General features: G+C 39.6%; 1 protein-coding gene across 16 annotated transcripts in view; it reads left to right on the top strand.

Moving 5' to 3' along the window:
* atp2b2 (ATPase plasma membrane Ca2+ transporting 2) overlaps positions 1-26,305 on the top strand; it is a 193,282-nt gene that overhangs the window by 94,080 nt on the left and 72,897 nt on the right. For all 16 annotated transcript variants that reach the window (XM_081357729.1, XM_081357726.1, XM_081357725.1 and 13 more), the window contains exon 2: positions 4,958-5,483. In XM_081357729.1, the coding sequence (XP_081213855.1) occupies positions 5,285-5,483 (199 nt within the window). In that variant the 5' untranslated portion in view covers positions 4,958-5,284. The remainder of the gene's footprint in view (positions 1-4,957; positions 5,484-26,305) is intronic.

Raw genomic sequence — 26,305 nt, 5'->3', positions numbered from 1 at the left:
TTTAAAATTGATATTGTTCAACGTTTTAAGGCAGTAAGATCATGATCTTTACTGGGGACACAAAAGGCACTAAATCCCAGGAATGACCCATAAAGTAGACTTTATTATATTATATTATATTATATTATATTATATTATATTATATTATATTATATTATATTATATTATATTATATTATATTCATACTGTGTTATGATCAATCTTTTCAAAATTCCATAACTATAACCAGATTGTTGTTTGATTAACGGTTAATCATTGCAGGCTTTTAAAAGCTTTAAATGCGTTTTGTGTGTGTGTGTGTGTGTGTGTGTGTGTGTGTGTGTGTGTGTGTGTGTGTGTGTGTGTGTGTGTGTGTGTGTGTGTGTGTGCGTTTGTGCGTGTGTGTGTGTGTGTGTGTGTGTGTGTGTGTGTGTGTGTGTGTGTGTGTATTTGAACCGCTGGTTTATGTTCAGTCATTCTCAAGCACAGGAAGAATCTCTCTGCACTGTGTAATGAAGGAAAACTAATTGTCCGTTGGCATTTTTCCCACCGTCTGCAGTGAAACTGTGAGATTTCTCGCCGAAGTTTAGAGGACTTCCTGAAGGTCTGAAGTTGTGTGTGACTTACTCTGAGCTTGCTTACCTTCTGAAAACATCATTTGTTTTTGTCTCTCTTTTTCTTTACATTCATAAATCAATTAGACTGGGAGCGCAGGTGCTCTCCTGGATGGGTTTTACAGTGATAGCATCTTGTGCTGATAGTAATATCAGACATTGAGATATTGCGCATGTTGGATAGTCGGTTCATATTATGCAGCGTTTAGTTTCACAGTTCTGATGTGAGAGGATCTGTCAGATGCACATGTATTATTACCTGTGTAAGTTCTGGAGGACTTCATTACTCCTCCCGAGAGCGTTACACTAACCATCACTGGCACAGCTGGAGGAGCTGGTGTTGGGACTGGACTGGATATTGAATATTCCTGAAGGCTCATGGGAAGCAGAATCATGCCTTACAGGAGCCACTCGTTCCCACCATTATTTCACCAAGAAACATATCCTACTTGTCCTCGTAGAGGATTGATTCTGACAGATCCATCACATTTGTCAGCAAGGCTTCACTAATACATGTGGTGTCGTGCTGTTTCACGACTGATGCAATGAGCCATTCAATCCCGAACACGTCAAGCTGGAGCCTGGAAATACTGAGTGTTTTGACAACATGTTAATTTGTTCCTAACAAAGATGTTCTCTGAGAAAATATGCAAATGTTTCTCTTTAGAAATGCTATTGATTATCTGTCCCAGCTGTTTAGTCTTTCAGATTCAGTCAATACTCATATGTCTCCTGATTAATAATGGTTGGGTCACGTTGGTTTTAAAGCAACAACATGGAACTTTTCCTCAGCGGTCGCCCTACAGGTTGGAAGCGGAATTGTCCATTACCGCTGTCGTAAAATGATTTACGGTTACTGTATATGAAGCATGTAGGCTTCTTTTCATATGGGCAATGATAATATTATTAATCTTCCTCCTTTTATAATTTATACATATTTAGTAGACTAAACATTTTAACTCAAACATTTGCGATTTGCATGTCGATTACAATGCTCAAATCTGAACGAGAATAATAGCGATAGCATCCTAACCATCTAAAACTAACGCATGTTAGTGTTTACTAGCTACCAGATTGATAATTCGCTCATCTACTAGCTGATTCATGAAGATAAATAAATGGAGGACCAGATAGTTTCCGTAACGTAGCCAGGCAGACAACAGATTAGAAAAACTAAAGATAGTATGCAAGCAATTTACAGTTACTTACTAGTTCAACAGCATGACGGCCAAGTCAGCATCGGTCTGGTAACACTCCTCCTCCATTAGCTCACGCCAGCGAGCAAACGCTCGACCCATATTGATCCTCGTCCTGCCTTTCAGTTTATCACTCTCCCTTTTCCTCTTTCGACTCTACTCCGACAAAACCTTGGACTTCTTACGTTTCGCTGCTGCTTCAGCCATGACGAAAACAGACGCACGAAAACAAACGCGCTGGTTGGCCACATTTGAGGAAGTGTTGGGCGAAGTGACGTATGCCGTAAAGCAGTCGAATTTTGTAGTTCTTTTTGAGCGCAGGTTACTACCCGCACCCCGAAGTTACATTGTGCCAGTAAAAGCGATACAGACCCCGTCAGGCTCTGGCAGACGTCTCATTCAACCTATTGTAAGTCGATGTACCATCACAAGGGTCTTGGAAATATATTATGAAGGTTGAAAAGTTCCATGTTGTTGCTTTAAAGTACACTGGCAAAAAAAAAGTCGCTGCCTTACATTTTTAAGTGCAATCAACTTGGATGTTTAAGTCATTTCAACTTAAATTGCATTAAACTGATTTAAAAATGAGTTGAATCTTGTACAACGTATATAAAAAAAAGGGAAATTGCTTAACTTATTTTGATGAGTTAAAGCAATGTAAAAATACATGTTGTTATAACTTATTGATCATATTTTTTTACAGTGTATACCTGATACCGATACCCTGTCTCTCTCTCTCTCTCATCTCTCTGACAGCGAGTGACACACAAACCCGCCTCTCCTCACTCGTTTCATTTGCTCCGGATGAATATTATTGGTGTTACAGGGCTTGAATTTCGCCGTGGGATTGCGCGTATCGCACATAATTTTACTCATTCCCACAGATTTTGTGCTCAAGCACCCAAAGTGTGGCACATAAAGTCGCCTCTTAGTACTAAAGTGAGTTATTTTTCACTGCTTATTGCGCTTAAACAGTCAAACACACACAAAATAATGTCAAAATGCCGGTCATGGTGAGTATTGACGTTAACACAGTCAGTTACATTATAAGTGAACGTAAACCGCTGAGAAAGAAAACGCATGTGTAACAGTATATTGGATCAGTGCATTAGGTCTTAAAGTGACAGCAGCCTAATATTCCTGCTGACAAATTATGAGATAATATTAAAAATATCTATATGGCAGTTTTTCCCCACGGTATCAATGTCAAAATTGTGGCTAGTGAAAATACTGAGTGAATAGTGAACCACTAACTGGAGAGTAGGGCTGGGTAAAAAATATTGATTTCTCGATTTTAATCGATTCTCATTTTTACGAAACAATATCGATTCTTAAATCCCAAGAATTGATTAGTCATCCTGTTTTCAGTTGATGAATGAATGGAACATTGTAGTGCGCATCCCATCCAATAAATCGCAATAATCCTTGTGCTTTGTTACTATTGATATGAAACAAAGTCTCAGATTTCAAATTCAAAAACATAATTACCGTTTTGGCGCTGTGGCGTGAGATCGCTCAAGAGAAGCACATGATCTTCTCTTCCGCCTAAATAACACCCGTTACAGCGCGAAATAAACATGAATGAGCTTCTGAAAGTGTGTTAAAAGATAGAGTACAACTTATCGAAGTCCGTATCATGTGACATGGAGTCGCTCAATCAGTGTTTCAACCGTGGAAAGACGTTAGTAAACAATGTCATGTAACGTCACATTTACCTCAGAAAAAACATATCCAGTGACCATAAACTCGTCAGTCAGCTGGAAAAATTAACTCATATGCATTTAATGTTCTTCAATATTTAATGTATGTTTGAATAAATCTGGAAAGTTTTTTATGACAGCCACCATTTAAATTTTTATATAATTTCATATAACTTTATTATTATAAAAATAAATAAGTGTATTTTAAGTGTTTGTATATTATATTATAGTAGGCTAATGAAGCCTATAGACTACAACTGACTCCCATAGTTTACAGCATTAGTGAAGAGATTTGTTTTCCTTGAGAAAATTTCCCATGTATTGTACGTAATCGAAATCCAATCGAATTGCAAGCTTGTGAATCGAAATCGAATGGAATTGTGAAATTTGTGTCAATACCCAGCCCTAATGGAGAGTATAGCTGTGTATAAGCGATTCACCAGACACTACACGCTTTGAAGTGGTCTAAAACTGCACAATATGCTTTTGTGAAAAAGCACTAACCAAAAGAAGCTCACTACATTGAAGCTACTAAAGGGAACAATAAGTTTATCTCCATGTATCAAATTAAACTATTTAATTGTGCAATTAGAGCAGGGTTCCTCAAACTCGGTCCTGGAGGGCCACTGTCCTGCACAGTTTAGCTCCAGCCCTGATCAAACGCACCTGAGCAAGCTAATCAATGTCTTCAGGAGCACTAGAAACTCACAGCTAGGTGTGTTTGATCAGGGTTGGAGCTAAACTGTGCAGGACAGCGGCCCTCCAGGACCGAGTTTGAGGAACCCTGAATTAGAGCATTGATATGGCACTAAAATAGGTCAGTTATGCGTTTTGCTTCACAGAAAGAAGACCGAGGGGTTAAAATGATTTATTTAGAAGAGCGAATATGAGCTCGCTCTACAGTAAAGCTGTTGGCACAGTACAGCATGATACACTATGCAGTGATGTAGTGTCTTGTCTTGATACACTCTTTTTAGTTTTTAGCAACTGGAAAAGCGACACTCTATGTGGCTTTTCCGAACACCAAATGTGTTAAATGTGAGAATTGCCCTCCAGGACGCGTCAGTCCATTAGCGTTAGTTAGCTGGTATTCAGATACGCAGCACAAACGCATTAGAATGGATGAATTATATAATGTTTTCCCACCGCTAACCCCTCCAGCGAGCCTTGCTGCAGTGTGGGATGCATTGCCCTTGTTTCTCAATAGCGTCGATCTCTTTAATGTGCACTGCAGAAACACTCACATGTCCCTTTAGTATCGACATGGCAGTGTGTTTAGCAGAGAGAGAGCGATCAAACGCATGTGATGACGAGGAGAATCACAGGAATAGATGGACACCCCCATCTCTGTGTGCGATTGACGACACAATGCTGTTCTGCACACACCTCTGAGAAACACTCACTCTCTCTCTCTCTCTCTCCCTCCCCTTCTGCCCTCCTCTCTCTCTCTCTCTCTCGGTCTCTGAAGGAGTAATGGAGCGGATCAGCATGTAGACAGCATCCGACTGGAAGCAGGTAGAATGGGAAAGCACGTATGGAGAGCCGCTGGTCTGCAGCCCTGGTGAATGTCCTCAGGACCGGGATCTTTCCGATGGCTGTCGCGTCCCAGTTCGCGTAACCCCGAGGATCTTCGATTGCAGACGGCGGACCGGATCTGTTTTTTCTTCATCCTTCTTCTATTCTCTCCTGCATTTTTTTTGTAGACACCTGTTCTCCAGCCACAGCTGGGACTCCTCTGACCGCGTGTCTCATTTCAATCTCAATCCGCTTCTAAGAAAAGCAATACTCAGCCGTCATGGGGGACTTGACGAATAGCGATTTTTACACCAAGAACCAAAGAAGCGACAGCAACCATGCGTCGGGGTTCGGCTGCTCGCTCATGGAGCTGCGTTCCCTCATGGAGCTCAGAGGAACCGAGGCGGTGGTCAAAATACAGGAGGACTACGGAGGCGTCGAGGGAATGTGCCAGAGGCTGAAAACCTCACCGACAGAGGGTGAGTGTGTGTCGTTTCATCTCAAGCTGAGCACAATCACACACTCACATACACTGATGCTCTTTCAAATCATTCCCATGTCCCAGTTGTTCCCTCTTTAAACTGCTGCTGACGCTGGTTGGCTGTTGAGTGTGTGTGTGTGTGTGTCGTTTCATCTCAAGCTGAACACAAACACACACTCACATACACTGATGCTCTTTCGAATCATTCCCATGTCCCAGTTGTTCCCTCTTTAAACTGCTGCTGACGCTGGTTGGCTGTTGAGTGTGTGTGTGTGTGTGTGTCGTTTCATCTCAAGCTAAACACAATCATCCTGCACGGACTCACACACACACTGACGCTCTCTCAAATGATTAGCATTCCCGTATCCCATCAGTTCTTCCTGACATAAACTCACATACACTGATGCTCTTTCAGATCATTCCCTCTTTAGTCCTGCTTGTGTCGCTGGATGGCTGTCTCGTGGAGTTATTAACTGGGATGTGTCTCCCAGGCAACAGCGCAGGGGTCAAACTAAATTTGCTACTTTCTCCAGTGATAGTGTTGCTGGGTAGAAGAAGAAGAAGTGCATGCTTCGCTGTGATGATCTCTCCGCAGAAACGACCACAGGATCCGGGCCAGTGCGTTAGACAGCAGTTGCATCACCTTTACAGTGGAAATGCGCTCGCTTGCATCCTTTAGAAAAATGATATGATTGGCGTCTTGGTATCGCTTTACAATAAGGTTCATTAGTTAACTACCGTGAGCTGAGAACTACAGCATTTATTAATCTTTGTTAATATTCATTTCAGCATTTACTAATACGCTCTAAAATCAAAGGTTGTATTTGTTAACATTAGTTAATGCACTGTGAACTAACATGAATAATCAATGAACAGCTGGATTATTATTAACTAACATTAACAAAGATGAATAAATACTGTAACAAAGGCATTGCTCATTGTTAGTTCATGTTAGTAACTAATGTCAACTAATGAATCTTCTTGTAAAGTGTTACCGGCGTCTTCATTGTGTTTGACTTTTCATGGTCTGACAGTGGTGTGTGTGTGTGTGTGTGTGTGTGTGTGTGTGTGTGTGTGTGTTATCCAGTGCAACATTTGATCTTCTCCGGTTAGATGCGTTGACACAGAGCTGTGTGTGATATAGGAGAGTATGGCTCGTGATAAATAATGCATTTTTGTATGCAACCATATTGTGAATCTAACTGGCCTTAAATATTGAGTTTATTTATTTATTTATTTATTAACACAACATGGCAATTCACACAAACTGTCCTTCAGTAAATGTGTTTCCCACGACAGCACAAGAGCACTAGATGGATAGATCTGGAGGACAGCTTAATCTTCTCTGCAAACCATGTGTGTGTGTGTGTGTGTGTGTGTGTGTGTGTGTGTGTGTGTGTGTGTGTGTGTGTGTGAGTGTGTGTGTGTGTGTGTGTGTGTGTGTGTGTGTGTGTGTGTGTGTGTGTGTGTGTGTGTGTGTGTGTGTGTGTGTGTGTGTGTGTGTGTGAGTGCGTGCGTGCGTGTGTGTGTGTGTGTGTGTGTGTGTGTGTGTGTGTGTGTGTGTGTGTGTGTGTGTGTGTGTGTGTGTGTGTGTGAGAGAGTGTGTGTTTGGTGTGAGTGTCATACATGTTTAGTGTGTGTTTGGTGTGAGTGTCATACATGTTTAGTGTGTGTTTGGTGTGAGTGTCATACATGTTTAGTGTGTGTTTGGTGTGAGTGTCATACATGTTTAGTGTGTGTTTGGTGTGAGTGTCATACATGTTTTGTGTGTGTTTAGTGTGAGTGTTGTACGTGTTTAGTGTGTGTTTGGTGTAAGTGTGTGTTTGGTGTGTGTGTTGTACATGTTTAGTGTGTGTTTGGTGTGAGTGTGTGTTTGATGTGACTGTTGTACATGTTTAGTGTGTGTTTGGTGTAGTGTGTGTTTAGTGTGAGTGCTATACATGTTTAGTGTGTTTAGTGTGTGTTTGGTGTAAGTGTTATACATGTTCAGTGTGTTTAGTGTGTGTTTGGTGTGAGTGTGTGTTTGGTGTGAGTGTTTTACATGTTTAGTGTGTTTAGTGTGTGTTTGGTGTGTGTTTGGTGTGAGTGTGTGTTTGGTGTGAGTGTTATACATGTTCAGTGTGTTTAGTGTGTGTTTGGTGTGAGTGTGTGTTTGGTGTGAGTGTTTTACATGTTTAGTGTGTTTAGTGTGTGTTTGGTGTGAGTGTGTGTTTGGTGTGAGTGTTTTACATGTTTAGTGTGTGTTTGGTGTGTGTGTGTGTTTGGTGTGAGTGTTTTACATGTTTAGTGTGTGTTTGGTGTAGTGTGTGTTTGGTGTGAGTGTGTGTTTGGTGTGAGTGTTTTACATGTTCAGTGTGTGTTTGGTGTAGTGTGTGTTTGGTGTGTGTGTGTTTGGTGTGAGTGTTATACATGTTCAGTGTGTGTTTGGTGTGTGTGTGTTTGGTGTGAGTGTTATACATGTTCAGTGTGTGTTTGGTGTGTGTGTGTTTGGTGTGAGTGTTATACATGTTCAGTGTGTGTTTGGTGTGTGTGTTTGGTGTAGTGTGTGTTTGGTGTGAGTGTGTGTTTGGTGTGAGTGTTATACATGTTCAGTGTGTGTTTGGTGTGTGTGTTTGGTGTGTGTGTTTGGTGTGAGTGTTATACATGTTCAGTGTGTTTAGTGTGTGTGTTTGGTGTGAGTGTTATACATGTTCAGTGTGTTTAGTGTGTGTGTTTGGTGTGAGTGTTATACATGTTCAGTGTGTGTTTGGTGTGTATGTTTGGTGTGAGTGTTATACATGTTCAGTGTGTGTTTGGTGTAGTGTGTGTTTGGTGTGTGTGTTTGGTGTAGTGTGTGTTTGGTGTTTGGGAGAACAGGCTGTTGCTGGGCTCTGCTGGACTGACTCTTGCTGACACCTCAAGTGTGACACGATAATGAAGACAAATGGTCACATCTAGTCTTGTTAATAAGCTGAGCCGTTGGGCGTTCTCTCCCAGGACACAGCAATGAGCGTTTAGCACTATCACACACCATCATCTGGGATTCCTTCTTCAGTTTTTCACCAGTTCATCCCATTTTTAAGTCGACCTGTCGTGAAAAAGAAGAACAATGTTTAGCAGCTTGAGCCACTTACTTCACACGGCATCCTTATATCTATATCTTTACATTAAACCAGAAGAAGTCAAGAATTTGGTAAACTTGTATCCCTATTTGATGACCTCCAACCTCAAGTAGAAATGATGTATTTCCTGAAGAAACCAATCCGAACTGAAGAAGAAAGGCGTTACGCAGGCGATCTACTCGCTCTAGCAAGGTTAACATCTACTGATCAACCCTTTGGACCAGCTTGAACCACGTTACGCCCAGCTTTGACTACAGTCAAAATAAAAATTAATTTCAAACCAAAAATACTACCAGTAAAATGTATTGATATTTGGGACCAAATATTATTCAGACACTTTGACCTGACCAAAGTGTGTTGTCTTTAATTGCTAATGCTCTTTTTACACACAGACTGAACACAATGAAGCATTGCTTGGTGATTGGTTGAGCTAAACTGGTATTATCTAATTGTGTAGTTAAATTTAACAGCTGACAGATATTCAACATAACTCATGTGTGAGACAGAAGGACGGACAAAACCAGTCAAATATCAACTGAGTTCTGCTCATATTTTATTACCATTTTCTATAGCGAATAAACTGTGATAATGTGAAAAACTGGACGATATGATGATATATATAACATTGATATGAGTGATCACATGGATTTAGACCTATATTATATTTATATAAAGCGTTCACAGGCAAATGTGCTTTATGTATTTCCCCGGCGTTGAAATCAGGCTCATATAAATGTCAGGAAACACGATTCACGATCCATGATCACTGGATCTTTGGTTAGTTGTAAGAAACACTATATCGAGTCCAAGCTTTAGTTTAAACTTATAATCGTTTGTTTTACTCGTGCTTTCGCAGTTTCCCCCATTAAATCCAGTCACTCTCAGCTCTTCTGCCACTCAGTCCGGATGAGGGAAAGTGACGTCAACGCTAACCCTCTAGTTGTATCTGGATTTTCAAGCAGGATTGGAAGCATCCAAACAATGAACACACACCAAACACTAATGTGTAACTTTATCCCACTTCGATTTCTCTGAGCTCCTCAGTCAATACTTTTGCCTTTATTCTAGGCTTACCTTCGCATAACCATCAAGCGGCAGTCGATGTTAAAACTGGCTGATGGAAGGAACTCGCTTACACTTTATTTGGTTACACTTTATTTTTAGGTGTCATTGTTACAGTGTAATTATATATTTAAGTACTGAGTAATATTAAGCAACTACATGTACTTACTATAGGGTTAGGGTTTGGTTGAGGGTTAGTTGCATGTAATTATGCATCATTTACTGTTATTACTATGGTAAGTACATGTAACATAGTAAAGTCAAGTCCACTTTATTTATACAGCACTTTTTACAATACAGATTCAAAGCAGCTTTACAGAGATAACAGGAACATAATGCAACAGAGTTTGTTTCCTGAAGAAAATAGTCACAGTCCAGCTTCAGTAAGTTCAGTGATGTATGTAGTTATGTTAGTAATGTAGTTATGTTAACAACAACAAGGACACTGTAAAATGAAGTGTTACCAAGAACAGAATAAAGAAATTGCTCTGTAAGGACGATGACACAAGTCTCCTGTATGCTACGACACATTACGTGGGAATTATTGAGCTGAGCGCCAACTTTTCTCCAAGTTGTGGGTGTTGGCCACTCACACACACACACACACACACACACACACACACACACACACACACACACACACACACACACACACACACACACAGATCCTGGCAGATGGGAGCTGAGCAAGATACGGAGGAGCCTGGCGACCTCCCAGAAAACAGAAGCATCTCCTTTACGTCGGCTTGCTTCAGATAATGGTGGCGCTGGTGCCGTTCGTCAGGAGAGATGCACATGCGAAGCCTTCAGCTCGAGGCGCAGGCATTGAGAATTAATAAGAACCAGGGAAATCTATGAAGGACAGAGGAAGGGATCCTATTTTGACAGTGGGAAAGACATTTCTGTCTTAGCTGCAACTACAGTAAACAATTTTCTGTATGACAATGCGAAGCCGCTATTGTATGCTAATGGCCTGGAAGAGTCTGTCCTCCCCCATGCCTTCCTCTGTTCTCGTTTCTATTTCAGTCACTTCAACGCAGTGCACATCCTTACCCGAATTAGCCTGTAACCAACACTCAGGCCTCGTCCACACCGATAGAAACGCATCTTTTTCTCTCAGTTTTGTCTTCCGTCGACACTGAGACGGCGTTTTTATTAATGAAAACTAAGCTTTTTTAAAACGCTGTCCTAAGTCGATAAATTTAAAAACGCAGTTTTCGTGTTGTAGTGTGGACTGTGATAATGAAGGCATTTAAAAACGATGACGTAAGTTTAGTCATGTGACACATATTGTACCAATAGATATTGATGTTTATAGCGGTATTGTGCCTGTTATCTGCTATTCACTCTCACACTGTTGCTGAAATATGTGAGTTCACACACTCTTCATATCACAGTCCTGCAGAGATGACAGAATACACTCGATAACTTTATTATTTATTTCTCCGTCTGTATCGTCTCAGTGAGCTTTAGTAAGGGGTTTACACATGCGCCGTAAAGGGGAATTTAGCGTTTTCTGATGTTTCAGTGTGGATGAGAAACGTTGGAAAACGCTTGAAAACGCTAGTGTGGACGGAGAGCGTTTTTTAAACGAAAACACCGTTTTCTAACACCGGATTAATGTAGACAGTTTCGCTAATCTCTCCGCTCACATTTCGCCCATCCTGATGTGTCTCCTGACTAATTCATAATCAAACGAGAGGTAAAATATCTCCCGAGGCACAGATGTGAGACTTTTGACCTTGATAGTGCTCTCACATTAAGTGGAACGCTGACGAGCAAACGCTAAATGCAGCCAATTTTTGACAGCAATTAAAAGAGAAAGAAACAGAAGCGCTGCATATTGGGACTGAGGCAGTCCATGTAATCCGACACCGCATTTAAACCATAGGAGAGACTTGAAGGTCAAAGTGAGCTGGCAAAACATCCCAGAACCAAGACGAGCACAGATCCACCGTGTCCCGGACCGATCCTTTGACGTTGTGCTGAAGGACCCGGTTCTGGAGCAATGACAATAGCTGTTGGCTAGTTAAACGCGGTCCCGCGTTAGCTAAAGCTGTGCCCTTGATCAGCTCGCTAATCTAGTCCGCCGGTCCATGTTCTCATTCCCCTCTGACATTTCATATTTAGTCTCGGGTCCCACCAGGAATTGCTCAGAAGGAGTACAATCTCCTCTAATAAGGACAGTAGTGCTGCCCTGATTCCAGCAGCCGTTCTTAAAAGGAGAAAGCATTTCCCTAGGAAGACTTATTATAAATCAGAGACCGGGCCACATTTATCCTCTTCCAGGAGACAGGCGTTCCTGAATGGATGACCTTGAAGGATGGTTGGTAATGCTGGCACAGAAAAAAATACTTCACGCATGTAATGTTGATCAATCTGATAAAAGGAACCTCATCAACCTGGCTCATTAATATTAGACATTAAAAAAGACAGCATATTTTTCACAAAATTTCAAGGCCTCCAGAATATTGTGTTGTATGAATAAAATAATTAAAACAATGATAATTTTAGCTTCGTGCACCTTTTTTACCAACTCTTGAATATGGGTAAGTTTCATTAAAAAAGCAACATTTTGAGCAAAAGCTGAGAAAATCGTGTTTTTGTCGAAGACTATGTGTGGATGGGATTCAGAATGATTATCAAAACACAGATGGAGTCGATCGAGTCCATCAACACCTCAAAGCTTCACAGTCCTTCATTTCATTTCATTTCATTTCATTTCATTTCATTTCATTTCATTTCATTTCATTTCATTTCATTTCATTTCATTTCATTTCTTTCAGTATTGATTTATGAGTTGTTTAATGTTTAATGTGTGATAATTAAATGTGTAACCGATATTGGATTTTACCGATACCGATAACTAAGTTGAGCAGATAACCGATTAATTAACCAATAGATTTTAAAACTGATACTGAATCAAAATATAACACTCAAAAATAAAATAGTGCTCAACTTTTTACATGAATAAACAGTATTGACTGAACTATGAAAATGTATTGTACATTTAAATAAAATATATATCAATATTAATATATTAACGATATGAATAAATATTAAAAGATATCCAAACTGAACCAAAAACAATCACTCCAAAGAACATAAATAAAAATAGATACAAAAATATATACAAATATACATGTGATTGTGAATCTCTTATTTGCAGCGTGTCTACACTCATGAGAGGATTCACGAACATGCAGATTTCGGCACTGAACGAAAACTGTACTTATATGTACATATACAGCTTTTCTTGCTCTCTTTTAGAGCACACTATGCGTATCTAGTTAAAATAACAAAACATGAATTACAGGAAGGATAAAAACTATTTAATTTTCAGATGTGTTCAAAATCAGATATGCTCCAATATGTTTTTCTCGGCTGGATAGACGTATTAATTTGCATTCTCAGATCACTAGCTTTAAATATGCATTTAGATTACATTTACAGTTAATCATATAGCAGACACTTTTATCCAACCGACTAACAAGTGAAGAGAGCAACTGAAGCAATTAAACTGACAATAGGACAAAAATATGCAAGTGCTGTGACCTTTCCCACTTTAGTATAATGCAGTTTACATTTTTTTAATAAAGAAAAGAAAAGAAAAGAAAAGAAAAGAAAAGAAAAGAAAAGAAAAGAAAAGAAGAGAAGAGAAAGTGTTAGTATTAATGGATCAATATGCAACTTGACTAATGATGCATAAATGTACCCAGCTGGATATAAACTTATGCAGATAGACCGTAACAATCATGACATTTAAACATTCGTGTGTACTTTTGTCACATTGCTCTAATCGCCTGAGGTACTAATGTTAACATCCTCTCAGCCGGTGCTTTACTAATGCAGCATCTAGTCGGGAAAATTATTTTAAAATATGAAAACATATTCATTAGTCCACTGCATGCATACCTTTTCATTGTTTTAAATACACATCTTAAATACAAATCTTTAAATTTAAAAAAGTTGGAAGACATGTTTGTAATGGTGGAGGCATCCCTGAATATGATACACAATCAGGGTGTGTTCGGCGTCATGCACAGGTATGATTATTTGTCAGGGGTCGGCCCTCTCTCAATGACACTGGCAAGGACAGGTGTGCTTCCACTCATGATGACAGATTCAGGGGTGCGTTTCCCAAAAGCAGCATTAGCCAACTATGTTCGCAAGTTCTGTCGTTATCAACATAGTTCAACAAGTCTGTGTTTCCCGAAACCATCATTACAACGAACATTCGCAAACAGCATCACAGAGTTGTGTCCTTATCCTTACCTCGAGTCAAATAATAAGCAATCTGACATTTAGTACAATCTATATCTGTTATTTAGAATAAATGTCATTTACGTCTTTTAGTTTGTCAAGAGATTGAAAGCGTCGTTCACTAGTTCACACTTACAAATAAGTTAGATAGAATAAATGCGTATTTGGCGTGCTGTCCGAGGAGAGGGCTCCGGGCTCGGTATTCGGCCCGAACCCAGAGTACTCCCCCCGTATTCCTGGCTGTAAAGATTAAGTCAAGAGTGAGGAATCGGGGTGGTGGAGGGATGCTGAAAAACTGTTAAGGAATATTAGGTGAGTTGACAGTGTGGATATATATATACTTCTTGTCATGCTGATTAGGGTAGACATAATTGTTTGATGACGAGTAGATTGGATTGCTTATTTGAACGTGCTCCTCCCGAACTTTGTTTATAAAACATCATTTGTTGAAGAGTGCGCATGTGTGAACGAGCTCTAGTGTAAGAACGAGTCTATGATTGAATCTGGAAATAAAGCAAAATAACTGAGAAAAATGAGAAATATTCCTCAGATTACATGTTCGTAATTTATAATAAAACATCTAGTGTTAATTCCATCTCAAACAGATTCATTTAAAGTATTATTACTCCACCAACTGCGTGACGTCATTAACCAACGTGGTTGAACGACCAGTTTGCGACAGTACGGTTTGGGGAAACAGTCGTGACTCGCTAGTTGGTTTCTTCAACGATGTATCGTACTATAGTAGTGAAGCAGCGAGTTACGGCGGTGTACGGGAAACACACCCCAGAACGGTCTGTCTCTGCATCAGTCATGTCTGGATCTGCCTAACATCGCAAACCAGAGTCCAGTCACATGCTGATGTGTGCCGTTTTCATTTTGTCACTGTCTTGCTCGCCCTCTTGACCTCTTCATCTATTTTTGCACCTGTGTGTGTGTGTGTGTGTCCTGTGGCGTTGATGCTGTGTCATCTCTGTCTCAACATTGTGCTTAGGTGTTGCCACATTTAAGCAGAGTGAAAGACTTGATGAACACGTTTGTTTTCAGGCTGACCGCAACATCATCTCCTGCAGTGACATGCAGAAAAGAGCCAACCGATCTCCTAATCTCACTTACTGTATATTGTCATTGGCCTTTTTTCACAGAAACGTGTCTTAAAGTATCTAAATGAAAACTTAAAGAGGGGGGGGGGGGGCTATTATGCCCCTTTTTACAAGATGTAATATAAGCCCAGGAGTCCCCAGAGTGTGCGTGTGAAGTTTCAGCTCAAAATACCCCACAGATCATTTATTATACCATGTTGTAAATGCCCAGTTTTGAGTGGAAGGAAACACATGCTGTTTTCATGTATGTAACTTTAAATGCAAATGAGCTGCTTTTCCCCGCCCACCTTTCCAGAAGAGGGCGGAGCCTTTACAGCTTGTGCCTCGGATACTCTAAAACATCTGTTTGGTTTTGATTATAATCTCGGGCTCACGTGACATTGCATTTCTTCATGATCATGAAAGTGTTTTATTTGCATGCGTTTTAAAGCCATATTAGTCTAACTTCTGATATATGGTTTTCTAAACGCACACACATCCGGAGCACGCGCACAGAAAGCTGGCTGTCAGACGGCGGGTCCTGTAAGGATTAAACATAAGGCTTGTTTGACTTCATGCAGCTCTGCGCAGACCGATCGGCGGCTGACTTGTGGGCGGAGCCGGCCGTCGCCATCTTGGCAGCGTCACTCTCGGATAAATGAAAATGTGTAGCGAGGCGGATTAGCTGAGGTGACGTGACGCCAACAGACAGCAGACAAACGGCTAGTAGTGACATCAGCGGCAATCCACCTGTCACTCAAGTGGCCACGCCCTTCCACGTGAACCGGAAGTTGCAAACGACTTTTCTCCAGTGTTGTGACGTATTTCCCAGTGAAAGGGAATATTGAACAGAGGGCAGGGTTTTACTCTAGCGCTCCTCCTCTCCATCTCTGCTCATAACAGACTAACGGTTTGAGGGGAGTGGTTAAGCGTTTCCAACCCAAGCCGTCAAACTCACGTCATCGGAAAAGGAACGCCATTCCAGACTGGAAGTAACTTTTCAGATTTTGATTAAAGATTACCACGGCAAACTATTTTTTCTGTGTATTAACTTGTACAGATTAATTGTTCACCACAAGACTAGTAATATGTGCTAACAAAGTAAATAGGGTCAATTTTGATTTCTTGTTGACTTTAATTATGCAGAACTTTAAGGCTTAAAATAATTTTAATGGATGAGTTGTAAAAAAATTCACCCCCTCACAGTCGTCAACTGAAGGGCAACACAGAAGGGCAACATTAGCCTTATAGACCAAAACCACTTTTTGCACCAGGCTGTAAACATGTTTTTTTCTGCTGTAAAGTTGGGCATATTAACATGCGGGTCTATGGGATTGACTCTCTTCTGCAGCCGGCCTCTAGTGGCCAGTGGATGAATTGCAGTTTAAGTCACTTCAGTGTTGGATTCAAGAGAGAGACTTCCGCTTGGTATTAAACTAAGTTCTCTTTTCACATTTATTGCGCTTAAACTGTCAAATACACTCAAGGTTATGTCAAAAACACACAAAGTTCACAAACACAGTTGGTTACAGTATGTTGGTTATAACCGTAAACAGGGAAATAAATTGCATGTGTATATTTGATATCTGTGTATTAAAGTGAAAGCAGTGTAATATACAGTACCTACTGCTATGCTGTTAATATGAATCAAACAAGAGAAAATCACTGCTCTTGACTGAATAACTTTAATAGCTTTAATAAGAATACATTTCTACTGTTAACCTGTTAAGCTGCAACCCCACTTTTGAAAAATCCCAAGAAATGACATACCCAAACTGAAACAGATACAGTTCATGAACCCTTTGTACTAAAAGCACAAGTATGATCTCATTTGAAAGCTGACACCTGGCAGTTTATTGTAATGTAGAATTAATTATTGTCATAATGACAAAAATTGTTATAAATAGCTTCAAAGTTTTGTAAAGTTATTAGAAATTATTTTTTATGAAACATCCTCATGAAAATAAAATTGAAGTTGGCCCTGGAGCAGTCTAGAAATGCACTACAGCTAATGCCACATGTCTAAACATTTTATGTTTAAAATCTTAAGATAATAAGTCCAAAACTCTGTATTTAGTGAAATGTTTTTCAAGACCATGTCATGTGACTTTATTTTGATTTGATGCTAAAATGCTACTGATATTTAGTGTCATCTTCTTACCATCTATGCAGTATATTGTCTTTATTGTTTTGTGGTGCAAACGAGCCCCATTCAGTCTCAGTCTCCCCCTGCACACATTCACACCTCTCCAGCCAGGTTATGGCTGTAAATATGCATTTCTTTTGTCTGCATTATAGTCACTAACGACTGGCTATTCACATGCTATTCATATGGTTTCAGTCACTAATTTATTTTCTCAAAGTTCACCCTTACATTCTAAACTGTTTTAAATGCATTTCTTGAATAAAGAAACATTTCAGTAAGCATTCAAAAAATAATAAAAATATAACTTCTAGGTGGCAGGTGCACCTAGGGCTAGCTAGCATGTTAGCTTAGCACACCATCAATACACGACAATTTATGAGATTAAAACCATGTTTGTGCTTATAAACTTACTTTATAAAGCAAATCGAGTATTTTAAATAATTTTCTGTGATCTAATTTGGCTTCAGATAAAAAAATCAGACAGAAAATATACTATTGTATACTGTTCTGCACAATGATAGTCTATATAGATTAGCATTACATTATAAATATAATCTATTATTATGGAAATACCTGGCATGGATTGAAAAACACAGGTAACTCAAATATCATAGCAAACATGTTTATTGTCTTCAAAACGACTGTATCTCCATGTTACAGCCATAGTTACAGCGCGATCTCTTGTTAGCTGTGTGTGTGTTCGAGGCTTCCTGGATTGTCACATGATTATGGCACTTCTTCATGTTCTAATACTGTGCACAGGGCGGCGAGGGCGCCCTCATGCTATTGGTATGAATTGAAAACGCATTAACAGAGTATACAAACGCTCATAATGATTACATCGACGCATTTGGGTATAAATTCAATAAATATTATTCCTGTCTATAGAAATCTGATGTAAACCTATGAGAATATATCAATATTTCTCCAAATCTGCACATTTTTTAGCTAAAAGCCCGGAAGGACGTTGTTTTGTGTATCGCTGTCATGACGACAGCACGGGAGTTTTTTTATGAATGAAAGCGGCTGACGGTCATAATTCATATCAAAGGTATCGACTCATTTTTTCATTTCATAACTCCTGACACAAATTAAGAAATAACTGTCGCTATAAGTTTCTCAGAATACAATAGTGGTCAAATTCTGAAACTTGAGTCTTATATCTTTGTAATGATGTATAGTTTGTCAAGGTATAACATTAAATCTGATAGTAACTTTGAACTATTTATAAAAAAAACCGCTTCAGTGCGCCCGCGCTCTGGCAACGGTTAACAGGTTAAATGCTCTGTCGAGGAGATTAACATGGCAGACTGTGTTCAGCTCACTGAGGGGCGGAGTCTATGCTAATAGGGCGGAGTCAGCCAGCAGTTGTGGGTGGGGCCTGTGCAGTGTGACATCACATTGCAACACATTCGTGAACGGCTCATTTTGAGACACCGTTTCGGATTCATGGGGAAAATAATAAATGGAGTGGATGTATTTTTACCACAGTAGGGTGGTCGTGTACACACTGCAGACACATGAATGGTCAAAAACAACATGAAAGAGAATTTTGCATAATATTTTCCCTTTAAGCAAAGACTGCTTGCCAAAGGGTAAAATAAAATAATAAGTCCTAATATCTCATTTTAGGGATGTTTAAAAATTGCAATGGAAAACAAGACAAATACTAATGACACTGATGAAGAAAGTGATTGTTTTTCTTTGCATTCACACAAATATCACAGTGTTTAATATGCACATCACTGCTTGTGTCCTTCAGTGCGTCATGACAAACACAGTGTTGTGAGTCACCTTGGTGTGATTGTGCGTGTCTTGATAGATCTTTTGCTCTGTCTAATCATCTGATTTCAGACCAGTGATACAAGAAATGTTACCGTACTACATCAAGTAAAGGTTGAAAGCAGACACTATCCATTGATTTGATTAGGAATCTTTTTACCTCAACAATTTAACTTTATTTAAATTCAGACTGACTGTAGAAATGTCCATGACCTTGTAACATTATATTTCACTTGATCTGCCACATTATGAAAGTAAATTGGATGAATGCAGTTTGATGGTGACTTCAGTCACTGAAAGGCTTTTTCTGGCAGTCAGTGCTGTGCAGAAAACCACTAATTCAGCTCTATGTGCAGTACACACATATACAACACCAGATACACAGCGTAGAGAGGACAACAGCACTGATGCAGTGGCTTCAGTGTGACAGCACTGGGTACATTCAGCATTCTGATGTCACTGGGATGATCTTACATTGAGTTGTACAGATAATGAACATGAGACGTTACTCAGACATTAACAAGATAAAATGTGCCTTTTGTCACTAATGACACATAATAAAGACACTGAACGTTCTCTCAAAATTATGAACAAACATTATGTTAATAGAATGTTCATTCAAAGTTATCTGGTCTGCAATAATGCCATTATTTATGCATTGATCATAGAACATTTTGTCTTAAATGTTTCCACCTCAGAGAACAGTCAATAGTAGCGTTCCCATTATATTAAAAATGTAATATTTTCTTAATGTTCAGATACCCCCCCCCCCCCCCCCAAAAAAAAAAAAAAAAAAACTTACAATACCATCAATACAAAACACTTAAAACAGAAAGTATGATGTACGGATAATTATGTGAAGTGTGTGTGTAAAATTGTCTTGAGTGTGTGTGTGTGTGTGTGTGTGTGTGTGTGTGTGTGTATCTCTATTATAAGTTTCTTAATATATATGTAGAACAATGGTCATTGTATGTACAATCTATATATATATATATATATATATGTATAGTAATGATGGATATAATAAAGTCCTTTATTGGTGAGTTCACCGCGATGGATGGTTCAGTAGACAGCCGTAATATTACATCGCTGGGGAAAGTTCAGGAAAGTGCTTTTCTATAGGCTGATTCTCATGTGTTGTCCATGAGTTTGAGGCTCCTGTGAATGTTGATCGACAGCTTTGTGTTGGAGATTCATCTGAGCCCGACATCAGAAACCTGACACTGATATCCCAGCTGAGAGAGAGTTTGGTCTGTGCAACACACACACACACACACACACACACACACACACACACACACACACACACACACACACACGTCTGGTTCACTATCTTTGTGGGGACTCTCCATAGACTTAATGGTTTTTATACAGTACAAACGGTATATTCTATCTCCTTACACTAACCCTACCCCTAAACCTGTACCCATCACACACACACACACACACACACACACACACACACACACACACACACACACACACACACACACACACACACACACACACACACACACACACACACACTAACCCTACCCCTAAACCTACCCATCACACACACACACACACACACACACTAACCCTACCCCTAAACCTACCCATCACACACACACACACACACACACACACACACACACACACACACACTAACCCTACCCCTAAACCTACCCATCACACACACACACACACACACACACACACACACACACACACACACTAACCCTACCCCTAAACCTACCCATCACACACACACACACACACACTAACCCTACCCCTAAACCTACCCATCACACACACACAGACACACACACACTAACCCTACCCCTAAACCTACCCATCACACACACACACACACACACTAACCCTACCCCTAAACCTACCCATCACAGAACACTTTCTGGGCAATTCCGCGCGAAACTGTCACATCCATAATGCCAACTAAATACCATGGCATTGTGTTGGCGTTATGGATGTGACAGTTTTGCGTGGAATTGTCCTTCTGCATTTTTACATTTCCAAAAAATCTCATTCTGTATGATTTATAAGCTTGTGTACCCATGGGGAGCTCTATTTAGGTCCCCACTGTGACACGAGTCCCCATGAGTCTGTGTGCATTCAGGTTGAAGTAGGATAGAAACACACACACACACACACAGACACACACACACACACACACACACACACACACACATTCTGCCCACGCTGCTGTGTTACTCCACACAGGATCGATGAGTGTGTGGGTTTGAGGATCTGCGCGCTGTTCTTCAGGAGCGCTGCTGGACTGGAGGCGTTCGCATAGATCACATTTATTTCCTCACACTCGCAGCTTCAGTCTCGGCAGGAAAAGCCCTCGTCAAAAACACGGACCCATCAGAACAATGTCCAGTTCAGTTTCCCTCAAACAGCCAGCAGTCGTGTGTGTGAACCACAGCATCAGGACAGATGTTCCAGATCTGTGTGTGTGTGTTCGTCTCCACTGAACTACATGTGTAAATCACATCAGTGCAAACCTTCCTCGTTTGTAAGTCACCTTGAAATCACCAAAGCAGGATCGCATGAGGACAGAGGCATAACTCCAGTGCGGCTCATGAGTTACAGTATACCCTATTAATGATGCACGATATATCGACACCATATCGGTATCGGTCGATATATGTTCATTTTTAATGTTATCGTTATCGGCCCAATAAGAAAATCTGGCCGATATATTAAAGCCGATAAATAATGTATTATTTCCTTCAGCTGAGACGCTTCAGATGCGCACTGTTCAACATGATGATTATGAACTGCTTGAAATATGATTGGAAAATACAGTAAAGTGCAGCACAAGTCTGTCATATCGGCTACATAACATCATTAAAATATAAACATAAAATTATATTGAGAACATCATTATAATTGTGTGTTTGGGTCATGGATTTTAATAGTGAGACTTTTGTTTTTGTAATCAGACTCTCAAAAATGACATAAAAATATGGATGTCGTGTAAACTAAGGTTAAAATCACCATGAAATCAATTTTATTTTTATGGAATATTATGCATGATTTATCTCTGCACATGATTATTGTGTTAAATTCATGTTCCTGGTAATCTTGAATCAGAATGAGTTCCTCTTGCAGCATCTCTTCTCTTCTCTGATGATGTGGGCGGGGCTTTAATAGCAAACCACAACCAGCCAATCAATTCCCCACAGGCACAATCAAGCCCCGCCCACATCTGTTCTTGTTCCAGAAGCGTTTCTCTCGGATATATACACGACACTATAGAGAAGAAAAGACTAGCTTGACTTCTGTTTCATACTGACTTTAATCGGCTTTTACTCATTTTATGCGTGTGCTCCTGCACTTGTCTTAGTGTTTGTTTCGATACTGTTTTATTTGTTAAACTCTTTCAAAACTGTGGAAACAAATGATTGCATTTAGACAGTTACTGTAAAGCAACATCATGTAGACCATGCAGAGAAAAAGTGTAAAAAAAAACCTCAATACTCATTCAGTCAGTGATACGGTTGTGTGATACAGTTTATTTGGGCTCTAAATCAATTTAAAACCGGAAAGATTGTTCAATTGAGATAAAAGTTGGTCATGGTGAAAGCTCAGTTGTTCTTTAAGGTTAACAAGTCTACTTGTCTTGTCACAGCACTTTCTATATTAAGTTTTTGTCAAGAATCCACACACCTCCATAACCGAGAGATATCGATTCAGCAAAATGCCACGGAAACTAGTTTTGGACAAAACGCTACAAGCAAAGAGCGATTTTTATCCTGCAAAGGCCAAAACACCTTGGGAAATATTAAGTGTGTGTGTGTGATGTGTTGAAGTTCTAGTATAGAATTATTAATTTATCAGCCCATGTGTGTGGGAATGTGTCCATGTACTGTAGGAAAACACTTGCACAACTGACACTGCCGGATGTGATTACTGTAAACCCAGCAAGCAATAGCCGTCATTTCTCCGTCTAGGTTAACTATAGACCGATATAGTCCGGCGATGAGGAACACACTTCCAGCCAAAATAACCTTGAATTCGGTTACATGTCGTTTTTGCCAAAATAACTTGCGAGATGAGATGTATGATACTCCATCATGAAAGCAAAGTCAACAGTGATTACAAGCTGCTTGGTTTCATTTCTTCACTCATTTCATTTCTTTGCTGTCTAATTGATGACTAGTCTATTCTCGGGCGATGGTTTAATCGTCTATTTAATTTTCATTGACAGCCCAAATTTCCCTTGCTTTAGCCGGACGTCTGGGCTGTGTTTGGACGGCTATTAGACGTCTTTTAAACGCAGAATTGCTTGCTGGGAAGGGGTTCCCATCAGTTAACATGACCATGTTCATTTAAAGGGGTCATGAACTGAGAAATCAAAATTCCCTCGATCTTTTGACAGATTAGAGGTCATTGCACTATAGAGCGGTGTGTGTTAGACCGCTGTCGTGTTAGCGGCCACTCAGTTAATAACTAATGATCTTTGCGACGGAAGTGAATCATCAAAACTAGCTTTATCTGGACAATAACTTTATTCTAGAGCTGCTGTAAAGCCAGAACAATCTCTGTTACTGTAATCTCCTGTTATCTCTGTAAAGCTGATCGGAAACAGTCTATATTGTTAAAAGCGCTATATATAAATGAAGCTGACTGAATTGACTTGACTATAAAAACATCCTGTAAGTTTCAGAACTCAAAACTTTCTTGTTAGTCTAAAAACAGTTTATATTGAAGCCAATCTCACAAAACGACAGGTTGTGGAATGTGTCACTTTATTACGTAATAGTGTGGCGAAACATCAGACGATTAATAACTCCTGCTTCTGACATCACTGCCTGTTTAGCCCCGCCCACCGCCACACACACACACACACACACACACACACACACACACACACACCTAGAACTTAGCAAGCGATAAAGATGGCTTCGGGGACGGCAAGATGTGAATGTCTCAGTTGAGCATTATTTATTTGTATTCGGAACGTTTCACTGTGGATTCTTTGGTAAATTCGCTAACAGACTTTTACGATATGGACTCTACAGTAATGCATGTAAGTAACCGTGTTCATTCTAATGCCTGATCTGTGACCAGTGATTTCTTAATATGTAATGATTCATGTAAAGTCAGATGATTTTTGTCTATGTGTCAGTAAATTAAACCAGTGAGTGACTTAATGGTCTACTTCACATTTTTTTCTCTTAGAAGGATGAAAATAATCTGTGATTTAAAATGTGATTAAATTATATACAGAAAGTGATCAGGATGCTCCCTTTGCAATCACTGTTGAGCTGTCAATCAAACACCGAGAGTTTATCAGGACTGAGTTCTGGACTCACGCCAAATCTCCTGTTATAATTAACGAATCTCTGATTTTCGAGAGAGTTCCACGTGTGATACTTAGCTATTTCATATGCAAAGATGTCAGCCAATCAAAGCAGTGGGCGTTTCCACTGAAGTCTCACAGCCAATCACAGCAGTGGGCGTTTCCACTGAAGTCTCACAGCCAATCACAGCAGTGAGCATTTACACTGAAGTCTCACAGCCAATGACAGCAGTGGGCGTTTACATTGAAGTCTCACAGCCAATCATAGCAGTGGGCGTTTACAGTCTCACAGAGACACGCCCCTTCAAACAGAGCGTTCAAACCAAAGGGCTAAAATCAGGGTTGGAAAAATGCCTTTTATTTATAATTTATGATGTAAAAATCATATTAACATTTTAAGTGCACCCCTTGAAACATTATAAAACAACAAAACAATGCAGTTTATGACCCCTTTAAAATATACAGGGCATACGTATGCAAATGACATCACAGATCCTGCGATATCAAAACCAGCCATTTTTGGAGCTCGATTAAATGCTTTGTTTATAATAAGGAGGATGTTTTAATCTATTAAACTTACAGGATGTTTAAATGGTGCAAATACCTCCTATACGTCTCTCATATCTTTTATCAGATATATACACCATTAGAAGCACAGTTTTAGTAAGTTTTAGTTCATTTGTCACGAGCAACATGGAAATTCAGTTTTTCATGCATACTTTTCCCAGCATACATAAAGATAGAGTAGTAACAAATCCAGAACTAATCTATTTCTGCTTCACGACACCTTTATATTTATTAATTTAGCATTTTTTTTTTATTTTTTTTTTAGCAGACTGCTTTTCTATTCCTCAAAGCCTTTATTATTTAATATGTTAAATATGGCATTTACCCTTTCATTTGCTGTATTGATTGATCTTTTACTTTACTTGCTGGTACTGTAGTCCCAGAGCGAGCGCAGTGACGTACAGATGTGCAGAAATCCAGATGTTCGTCTCTCTCTCGCCGCCATGTGCTCCTGTGCTTTATGTGTAGGGTTTCCATGGCGATCTATTTATAACCACAGTGAAACAGCTAGGCATTAAAATATGCAATATTGTTGGTCCTCTCTCTCTCTCTCTCTCTCTCTCTCTCTCTCTCTCTCTCTCTCTCTCTCTCACTCTCTCTGTCTCTGTCTCTCTCTCTCTCTCTCTCTCTCTGTCTCTCTCTCACGCTCTTTTAAAAGGGTAATTTTTTAATATCATCTCAACCGCATAAGCGTATGCAAATTTGTCTCCTGAAAGTGTAAAAATTGCAGCTGCATGCTGTATAAATAGCAAAGATAAGATTGTCTTGGAGTGAGCTAATGTTCACTGAAAGTGCAGAAATCAATCTTTCATCACTCATTCCTGCTCTCGGTCTATATTTGTCCTAAATGCACGGCGCTTCGTGATGAGTGTGTGTGCGTGTCCTGGTTTTAGACCCTAATTAATACGATATTCATTCAGTGGTCTCATAAGTCCCGAGAGCATGTCGATTCACACTTGTTCAGTGAGTAATGAGGTCAACTCCACTTCTAGCGCTCGCTTCACTCCTTCATTCCTTCATTCCCTTCATCTTAAAGCTGATTTCATCATTTGGTGAAACACTGTAAGCTCATCACTGCTGACACACTCATCTGTGTGCTTTATAACACACACTCTTTACATTTAGAGTCCACTGATCATCTGTTTGTAGATCATGAACAACTCGGGACAAGGACAAAAAACCCTGGCTGTCACTCTTTTAGACTTGCTTATATGTGATTTTGTCATATCGTATATCTTGTTGCCTATTGTATTTTGAATATTGTATGTTTGCAGGATGTTTAGTTTATGGCAGGTTTCGATGTTTTTCTCTCTCTTGTTATTTATGCATTTACTTTTTACCTTTACATTGTATCCTTTTCTGTGTAAATTTCTTCCTCTCCCTTGTGAAATAATAGTACACTTTAGCATATACTTTAAAAAGAGAATATAAAAATAAAGAGAAATATATATATAAATATAAGAGAAAAACAAAAGATTATACTTAAGTGAATGTAATGTTTCT

This window comes from Scardinius erythrophthalmus (assembly GCF_964197995.2).
Source record: "Scardinius erythrophthalmus genome assembly, chromosome: 25".
In the NCBI taxonomy this organism is placed as follows: Eukaryota; Metazoa; Chordata; class Actinopteri; order Cypriniformes; family Leuciscidae; genus Scardinius; species Scardinius erythrophthalmus.
Note: the sequence above shows the minus strand (reverse complement) of the source record. Positions and strands in the feature narration are given on the sequence as shown.